The sequence below is a fragment of the Mastacembelus armatus genome, chromosome 7 (assembly GCF_900324485.2).
Source record: "Mastacembelus armatus chromosome 7, fMasArm1.2, whole genome shotgun sequence".
Taxonomy (NCBI): Eukaryota; Metazoa; Chordata; class Actinopteri; order Synbranchiformes; family Mastacembelidae; genus Mastacembelus; species Mastacembelus armatus.
The window spans coordinates 16,302,115-16,312,370 of NC_046639.1; the positions used below are offsets into that span (position 1 = coordinate 16,302,115).

The 10,256-nt window shown below is 39.3% G+C and overlaps 1 protein-coding gene across 1 annotated transcript; it reads right to left on the reverse strand.

Annotated features, from left to right (window-relative positions):
* Positions 1-1,327: 1,327 nt before the first annotated feature.
* ampd2b (adenosine monophosphate deaminase 2b) lies at positions 1,328-8,044 on the reverse strand. The gene is made up of 17 exons (XM_026332579.1): positions 7,948-8,044; positions 7,734-7,864; positions 7,564-7,632; positions 7,364-7,466; positions 6,989-7,178; positions 6,345-6,486; positions 6,121-6,210; positions 5,819-5,948; positions 5,485-5,679; positions 5,278-5,409; positions 4,985-5,148; positions 4,501-4,627; positions 4,243-4,406; positions 3,504-3,624; positions 3,124-3,297; positions 2,646-2,756; positions 1,328-2,519 (listed from the first exon to the last, which is right to left on the reverse strand). Exons 1-17 carry the CDS (start codon positions 7,975-7,977, stop codon positions 2,304-2,306), a joined length of 2,289 nt encoding a protein of 762 aa, XP_026188364.1. The 5' UTR covers positions 7,978-8,044; the 3' UTR covers positions 1,328-2,303.
* Positions 8,045-10,256: the final 2,212 nt, after the last annotated feature.

Here is a 10,256-nt window from a genome sequence, read left to right on the forward strand (position 1 = left end):
TTTTTCATTACTTTTCTGTCAATGTGGCTATTTTTTAAAAACTAATAGACATAATCCCTACAAAAATATACAGTCATAGTACTAGGTTTACGTTCTCTGCAATTCTTTAATTTTGGAAAGATGGGGTTTGCAAATGGTCTAAATTGTGTTGCATTCCTGCTTACTTTGATGCACATTGGTGAATAATGAGCTGAGTGTAGATGAATCACACAATGCAGTCTTTGTTTCACTTCTCATACTCACTTTAACTGAACCTCTACTGAAGCAAGACAAGGACGCCAATGTGAGCAACATTTATTCTCCACAGACACAGCTGTTGTTAAATAATATTTCACAAACAGCACATATAATTCTCTGGGAAGACATATAGTGCTTTTGAATAGCAGCATGTAGCCCTATTGATAACGTCAGGACCCAAGCCAAAGGCAGAAACTTGAAAATGGTCTGTAAAGTCAGTCAACTTTTAGTTCTCTAAAAACCTGTTTATTAATGAATATGGCACTAGTTGACCTTGTGCAATGCATGAAAACTGGAACTGATCTTCATGCATCATTCGCTGTACTATGACTTAGAAATGTATGTCTTTTACATGTCTGTTTAAAGAAAATATACCACAATTACATTTCAGACTGTAGAAACAATATCACAAAATAAGAGTTAGCATAATAAGATGCTACAAATAAGTAGCATCACTGCACACCAGGAACAAATATCGACATGCCTTCATGCAACAGTAGGCCTATTCAGTCACTGAAAAGAAAGACAGCAAGAGTATTACACGGAGCAGCAGAAATAAGATCTTGATATCATCAGTTACACTGCATGAGGTATTGTCCAATGGATACAGTAAAAATGTCAACTGTACTAAACAATTTCAGGTAGTGTTTCTACTTTGACTGTGAATAGTCTTTAAATGTTTTTGCCTCAGAGGAAAAACACATTTCTTAGACCATCGATTGAAGTTTGCCTCACACATCACTCACCTCAACACCAACAATTTTATTATATTCACTTTATGTATTTGGTGTAGCTAATCATGGCACGCATTGCACCTTTAAGTAATGTTGCTAGGAAACATCATCTGCCAATCTAAACTGCCTAATTATATAAACAGGAACTGATTGATGATGAAGCTGGAATACAGCATCTGAAATTGAGCTTTGTAAGGTTAGAAACACTTTAAATTTAACTGATCAACCTTTTGTGAATATGTAACAAGTATTCAGATATTTCAGAATTAATGATAACAGTGACCTAACCAATGTTATTAAACTATCATTAGCTTTAGCAATTTGTTTAGTAGCCTGTGTACATATTTACTAACAACTTACCTTCATGTAAGACCTACTGTAGTTTGTGTGGTAACCTGTATCCTAATAAACACTTATTCACACCACTTTATTTTCAAATGATCTCCTAGGACGTTTCCTGTAAAGAACCATTTAATTTGGAACTAACCGTCTCTAGTTTTCCTGTTGTTAGTGCTAAATCACACTGTTGTTTCAAAGAAACTTTCAGGAATTCAGTTATTAGAAAATAACTGAGCTGTAAAATAATGCACTGCCAAAAATTAAATCAGATCTTTGACTTTACTTTCCACTACTCTTTTCAGAGAATTTGGTTTGAAATATATTTGAAATATTTTGGAAATTACAGACCAATAAAATTAAGATTACTATTTTATCTCTCGAACTAAAGCTTACACAATGCAGTTTCAAAGCCTTTTCCAAGGCACACATTTTTGTTTTGTTTGTTTTGTTTTGTTGGGCTCTAATTTAAATATATGGAGTGTAAAAAACAGCACTAGATGTAAATTTCAATGTTAGAATGTAAACACACTGAAGGTTGCTAATATTCCCTAACGGCCAGAGAAGATACCAATATCATGACCTGTGTCTACCTATTGCCCAGTACAGAGCTTTTATTTTGTAAAATTGTTCCTGATTGATTTCTGTAAATCTTAGTCAAGGCTTACTAAAGGAAATACAATATTTGCACAGACACTCTGACAAAATGGGATGGCAAACATTAAATTATAAGAATTTTAAAATAAATACATCATGAGATATTGTGAACTCACCATGGTACATTAAGAATCACTAAAAGAAACTGAAGGAAGTAATTACTATGAGTACACAGATTGTAGGTCTTCTCTCATATTGCTAGACTGGCAGCTCTCAATCTATTTGTAACAAGGCCTGTCTCTCTTCATAGGTGTGAAATGCTGATATGGAAATCTGTATAAAGTCCTGATGTGAAAACAAGGAATGTGGTGAGACTTTTATTTGTGCTGTGCTGCATGTTCACTTCTCTGCCAGCACAGTCCCCATACACAGACTCCCCTCCTCCTCGATAGTCTCCAGCTCATCTGTTCGGATAGCCTGTGTGATCAAATTCAGCTCCTCACACATAGTTTCATACCGGTATGCCACACGGATGTCGGGCACGTTGGTGCGCCTGATGTCGTTGCTCTCCTGCCCCTCTTTGATGTAGTTTGGGCCAAGCCAGTAGCTCTTCATCTGGTGCAGAAGAGGAGTCAGAGTGAAATTAAGTTGTCAGCAGAAAGAATAGCCTGAGCAGCGAGTAGTATCATTGTAGACAGTAAAACTGGTAAATATATAATGTGCTGTTAAGATAACTGATACCTTATGTGAGAATCCACTCATCAGCACACTGTTTCTGGCCAGTTCACACATGTCACAAGAGCTTAGCTTCCACACCTGAGCAGCAATGCTGTACTCCTCCATCAAGGGCTCCTACACAACAAATTAAGGAATTCACTCCTGTATGTTGTGTTTAAACAAGTGTGCTTTAATAATAGGTTACAGAGTTTCACCTGAAATGACCACTGGAAGCAGAAACACAATTAAACAAGAACAGCATGGGTGTCAGTTTACAGCCGTTGCACCTATGAATGTTCAAGATTTTGTCTTCTGCAGCACTGTGTAGAAATGTAATTTAAATAGAAATGGTGGAAAGGCAGTAAATCTTCTTCTATTACACAGCCTTTTTTAATCAATTTAAAAATTAAAAGTGAGTTTGATTCAGCAAAAAGGTTAAGGATTAGGGTAACTTTAATTTTATGTTTTACAAATAGATGGTATACCTGCTCTATGCACTAACCTTGGTGAAGTGAAACTGCAGAGGGTCATCTGTGGACAGAGAAACCATAAGGCCTCTGGACAGGTACTCTGGCAGAGGGTTACGATGGTAGCTGAGGAACAGGCTGTTATTGCTGAGAGGAGACATGGCGATGCCTATCTGGGCCAAGTAGTACAGATACTGCAGCACAGGAGCCTGGAGGCACGTAAGGGATAATGTTGTGTATTGTTATAAACAAGCAAAAAAAAAAAAAAAAAAAAATCACACAAAAATAAGCATAAAGAATGACTTGGCTGAATGAACAAAAGACATATGACCTAGATGAGCCGATGTCTGGCGCAACATTAGTTAAATTCATTTCATCCCTTCAAAGTCTGAAGCACATGATATTGAGGTCACACCTTCCTGAGGAGCAGCCCGTGGGAGATGTTCTCCGACAACATGAAACCAGACACCAGGTGATGGATTGGCCCTGCCTCCCCACAGTGAGGACGTAGGACAAGTGTGTGAAACCCCCGCTGCCTGGAATGAAAAGAGACATATATATATATATATAAATCCAATATAATCTACATAAATAAACATCCATTATTACTCCCCAATGACTAACACACATAAAACAGATGTCAGGTATAAGGCAAAGAATGAATCCCTCAACAGAAGAGTGTCTTTCTGGCTTGTAAGTTGAAGCGTTACAGAAATATTAAACAAAAAAATGCGAAGTGTTTTTTATAGTTGGGTATAGTGCTACTTAAACTACTTTATTTTGATTTTTCATTCTGGAAATTAGATTAAAAAAACTAGACATTAAACCATCATTACTAGACATGTCCATTATTTTTTTAATTGGATTACCTATTTTCTGCTTATGTCTATTTAGAATAAAAGATTAAAACAAAACAAAAATATAAGATGTACAGATCCCAGCACAGCAGGGATTGGTGTATTATTTTTTTTTTCTAATTGTTTGTGAAATCAGGAAAGTGTTACTCATTTCCTCCAAACACCAGAGTAAAACTGTTATTCTCATAAATGCCTGCTAACTACATTTGCCGTAAACATTAAAATGTACAATCAGGCTGTTGGCATTAACGAAACACACATTACAGCAGCCAGCTGACCAGAAGTGTGGTTAGATACCTGCGCAGGTGATTCAGCACAGTCATGTTAGCATACATATAATACAGGTAGTAGGAGTAGGGCGGGTTGTCTTCCTCTGTCCAGTTGACCGGCAGTGGACTGTCCAGGTTAAAGATGTGTTGCTCTGGTTTTGACTCATCATCCACACTGTCAAAACCCACAACCTATGTGAGGGAACAACAAAAGATCACTGAAACCCTCTGAAGTGTGGCTTTATGTAACAATCCAATATGTTGTTCTTCCACAAAAACTTCTTACGTGCTGAAGGAATAGGTGGAGCTCAGGGTGGCTGCCGGGGTTGATTGTAACCTCAAACAGCGGCATGAAGATATTCTCCAGCATCTCTTGGAAGTTGCACAGTTGTTTCTTTGTGTGGTAGACATCACTTTTAAGAGAGAATAAATACAACATTAGGAAGCCACCCTTGAGATAATTATTCTGGCTGAATTGATGTAATAACTGTTATCTCTCAAGTAATGAATTTACAACTCAGTACTGCAAAAAGTAGCCAGATTATATGAAATTGGAAGCTGTAAACTATCAAATAAAACTCAAATAAATGACAAAAAATACAACTGTAGTAAAAACCTACAATATTTGTTCTCTGAAATGTAGCTGAGTAGAAATATAAAGTGGCATCAAAAGGAAACACTCAAGTGAAGTGTCAGTACTTCAATACTGTACTCAAGTAAAGTACTTGTTTAAAGTGCTTAGTTTACTTTCCACAACTGGGGTTACTCACAAGAGTCGCGGCACTTGCACAAGCCAACGCACATTGTCAGAGTAGACCTGATGTTTGACCGCCCACTTAGCCAGTTTGTCCCACTCGTTTCTGGAGCGCCCGTAGATCGACAGCCTGAGCTCCACATTCTGGTACTTGCTCTCCTCCAGGTCAGCCATCACCTCCTAAGAAGCAGGGACACAAACAGTCAGCAGAGGGTGCCAGTGCCTCATACAGGCATTCTGCAGGCTTTGATGATTGTGGAGTTGGCAGATGTAAAGGTGCAGAGGACTGTTTATGGATTCAGTGAGCACCTTAATGATGTGTCCGAAGTATTTCCCCTCGATGTAGTTGTCTGTTTTGATGAAGATCTCTCTCAGGATGGACTCCCCAATGGGGTTGTATTTGGCATTGAACTTGTCAAATCGGTGGAAAGTGTTACGGTCCTAAAAAAAAAAAAAAAAACAATTGATAGTATTTTTCTATTTCAAAGTCTTACCTCCCTATCTGCTGTTACTTACAGCGTGCATGTCCAGGGTATCCACACTCAGGTCAAAGGCTGTCAGGTTCATGCTTTCAAACACTTCCATGAGTGTCTGACCCTTCCCTCTTTCCACATGAACAATCTCCTTAGGATACTTTTTCATGGCCCTTTTGATAAAGCGCAGAAGATGCTTCTGGTTCATACAGGATGAGGCATGGATGTGTGTGTCAACCTGTAAAACAATCCAGACACGCAGGGAAAAAATATATATACATGTACACAATGCAATCTGATTCTGGATTACAACTAATAATTATGATTAGGAACTAATAATTATGATTAGGTAAAACAGAAACAGCCCTCAGGATCACCTTACGGATATTGTAAAAGTCTCGATGTGGGACTTTTTTCTGTGCCGCCAGTTCTTTCATCTCATTCAGCAATATGTGCATTTGAAACTTGGAGCTGAGGTATTGCAGACGACGGTAGCAGAAGGACTTTCTGTAACAAGGGGAACCAAAAAATGAAACAAAGAATAAAATATTTACATTTTGAAAGATTCTAGAAATTAACATCACTCTTTTGTTGACATTTTTTTGTCTTTTTGAAGTGGTTTAATAGGACACAACATTTGTCCTATTAACTAAATCTACATATATAAACAGTAACTCACACTGGTCCGTTTATAATGAGGGCCATCATGACGTTCATATCAGCGATATATTCCTGCAGGTCTGGGTAGGGCAGGTCTAGCTCTGTGTTCCTGTTAGCAACATAACAACATAAGCAGAAGACTCTTTGTGTTTAAGAGCTTAAAACAACACAAGCATCTTTCCCAGATCCAGGCATAGAGGACAGAGAATACAAGCACCAAGTGATTCATCATAAACAGCTCACTTTTCCAAAACGTTCCTTGTTGTGTACACATGCATGACACCATTAACCATCTTGCAGCCGTAACCCATATCAGGGGGCATATTGGCAGGATCCTGGTTCTCATAGGGGTGCGTTTCATAAACAGGTGGATGCACCGTGGCATCTGAGCGGAGACAGAAAGACAAACTGTGTCACGGCTTTGAACGAGGTGAAAACACACATGCAACTAAGGTCTAATGTTTAAGAGCCTGCACACTGTGACAGCCTGTTTAGGGGTGTATAACAGATGGACTGGAATATCTGTGGGGGTGCCCGGTTATGTCTTAATATGAAAGTACTGCACATGACATGGGACATGACATGTTGCCATACTAACACCAGATTGCCTAGCCATTTTAAATAGGACGAGCTTATCAATATTACTGTTTTTTGTGCCTACTTGTGACATCTAGTGCATGTCCTCAAATATGTGAAGTTGGAACAATAAAAACAAATTTAGACACTTAAACAGAGAGCACCTGACCACAATATGGAGCACCACAACAAAGGACTGAATACTTTGCAAATGTGAGATTTCAATTTTTGTAATAAATTTGCTAAAAAAAAATGTGTAAATCAAAGTGAAAAGGGTGAAAGGGTCTGAATGATTTCTGAAGCCAGTGTACCTGCAGTGACTGTCGTCTCTGGGATCTCCTCCTCATATATATCTAATTCCAGGGGTCTCTCGCTTAGCTCCTGGAGGTAACGGGTTGTGGTCCTGCAGAAGCTCTGCATTGACAGACTCATGTACTTCTGTCTAATGAACAGAGCCTTCACCACACATTTGGCTGCATCCAAAAGATCGGTGAAGGGAACCTTGAAGGGAGAGATGTAGAATGAAAAGAAGTAAAGAAAAAAACAAGTGTGTGTTTAGAAAGTGTCTTTTTAGAAAGAGGAGGTGTTATTTAACTATGAGAAACACATCGCAAAAGAAAGACTGCTCTTCTACTAGGAAATATTTCCTTTTTAACCTTATTAATACGGTGACCAGTCTAACTCACCCCACATTTCTCTTCTCCAGAAATAGTGACTCTCTGGTACTCTCTCTCTGGAACCAGCTCTCTCTCTTGCAGGTCAGACGCTTGGCTCTGCTCCTTCATGTATCTGATGATATATCAGTAAACAAATGGCTTTTCTGTTGTTTGTTCTGCTGCTTTACGACATGAGATCACTGTTCACTATAGCCAGGGGAAACACTCACTCGAGATCAGTGGCACTGTCAGTCTTCATGAACTCCTGTTTGGCTCGCAGCAAGATGTCAGGTTCAAACCTGGGGACAGAGAGGCTGAGCTCACTTTAGGATCATTGGGGCAGACTCTGACTGCAAACACACTCACCTGCATGAGTACTGCTTTCATTTCTCTAACTTACTTGACATCCTGGCTGATTTGCCGCTCAAGGCGCTGACGTCTCTCCTCCAGCTGTTCGATGGGACTATCCTCTGGAAATTCATAGGGGGCACTGCGCATCTCACTCTCTGCCAGGCTGCGTGAGAAAAGCTCCTTCACACAGACACACATGCATTAAAAAACATTACAAAAACCACAAGTAATGTAATTTATTAGGATCATAACTGAGCACTGACCTCAGCAATCTCCTTGTACTTCCCGTCCATGGAGGTACGCAGGTCAATGGATTGTTTCAAAGCCACAGGGATCCCGGGCAAGGAATGCTGGGAAGTGAGGAGGTGGCGGGCACCACGGAGATCAACTGGAGATAACAACGGGGAGGAAGAGGGCAAAGTAAATTAATTCAATGAGGGAGAAAATTGTACATCTTAGGAAGCACCGAAGAATAATCCAAGCTTTATTTTGTGCCTTAAAAAAGAATAGACAATTAACGGATCCACAGTAACTCCAAAGACACAACTGCAACAGCTGTGTCCTATTAACTGTCAATGAGCTTAACAACCTTGACAAAAATAGCAAATGTATTCTCCTTTTACCCAGCATTGAAATGAGCTAGGCTTCAACATGATTCTGCTATACTCGTTTATTCAGCCTGCTGAGTGGTTTTGCTGTATAATTTTTTTTTATTCTACATATAAGTAAATCCCAGTGACCAAAACAAATTGGTGAAACTTCCTCCTCTGTCACTGGAGATAGATGGGCACTAAATCTTAACTAAACTAATATACACTTGGGACAAGGATGGCTGCCAGACAAGGAAAACAGAGAGGTTAAGCATTTGTCAGTGAGTTAATCCCAAGGCGATATACAGTTCAGATCAGTCTGTCTGCAATGATACTAATCGTTTCCTCCAAACTTTGAAAGCAGCACTGAAAAATTTATCATCCTGTTGAATATTTCATACTGCGTGTGTCAATAGACACAGTATTTATAAAGTATACAAACAAGAAGGTCAGTGAGGGTGTACTTTATGATACCTACAGTCTGACAATTAAAACTTGCACTGTCTTTGTACAGTGCCCCATCTGAACTGAGAGTCTGATTTATTTAACACAGCATGTCTGAGTCTGGCGGCTCTGTGGGGACAGCAAAGCAGACCAGAGAGGCCAGTTAACTGGGCCAATGAGGACTTGACAAAAAGCTTCATCAAAAGGTATAAAAGCATTTGATGAGGTAAAATGGTAGCTGGAAAGAGAAAGGGTGTGATGATATAAACACTGGCCAGAAAACAACATACCATGTGTTTATCACTTTTTCCTTAACACTGTCCAATCAACACATCCCACTCAGCGCACAGGACATGTTTGTCTGCACTACGAGGCAGCAACATCAAAACATACACAAGTATCTCAGAATAAAATACTTCAGTGAACACTGAGGGACTCACAAACCTCTTCACTGAATAAATGTTCAGTTGATCTGGCCGAGTATCTTAGCACTGTGTGGAGTTTGCATGTTCTCCCCGTCTCCGTGTGGGTTTTCTTCAGGTACTCGAGCTTCCTCCCACGGTCCAGAGACATACAGTTTAAATTAGGTCAAGTGGTGAGTCTAAATTGGCTTTAGGTGTGAATGTGAGTGTTTGTCTGTCAGCCCTGTGATAGACTGTGGATCTGCCCAGTGTGTACCCCCACCTCTCATCTAATATCAGCTGGGATTGGCTCCAGTCCCCATAATCAACAAAAACAGAAGGTTGATAATGGAATAATTCTTGATGTAATTTTTCAAAATTTCCATGCTGCCAGTTACTCTGTTGGGAAAATTAGCACTTTTTTTGTTTTGTTTTACTGTAAATTGAGTAATTTCTGGTATAAGAAAGATATATCGACAGTATTTTTCACACAAATTATTAATTAATTGATTGAGAAAAAATAATCTGGATTATCCAATAATTTGAATATATATATATATATATTTTTTCTCTATCCAAAGACTCCAGTCTCAACCAGCCATTTCTAGCAGGTCCAGCTACAGATAGATGCTCTGCCTGTGTAATGTAATGGCCAGCTAAGATAGCTGTCATTTTGGTTCATATCCATTGGTTGTGATAACACCAGACACGGGTGTGGAGGGCTGGACCTGACCAGCGGCAAAGACATCCATGCTGGGCCACAATAAAACTGAGCCTAGCCAGGCCTACCAGACCCGCAGCTAATCCTCTAATGGCAGCTATATTTGGATCAGTAGCATCTATGGTTATGTAACATTTCATCCTCACCACAGTTGGAAAGCAAACCACTCAGATATTATAGCCAGCCATGTTTCACAGGAACATCTACTACATAATCTACTCAGCTGAAGCTTTTATATTGATCTAACAGGAGCAACAGAAAAGCAGCATAAGGGCATGATACAATGTGAGTAAAACTGATTGAGTCTCCACACACATATCAGATGTCTGATATGAAAACATGATGAATCAAAGAAAGCACAACACAGTCATGGACAGCTCACTGGTCCATATTGATGCTGAGCCTCAAAACTAGGT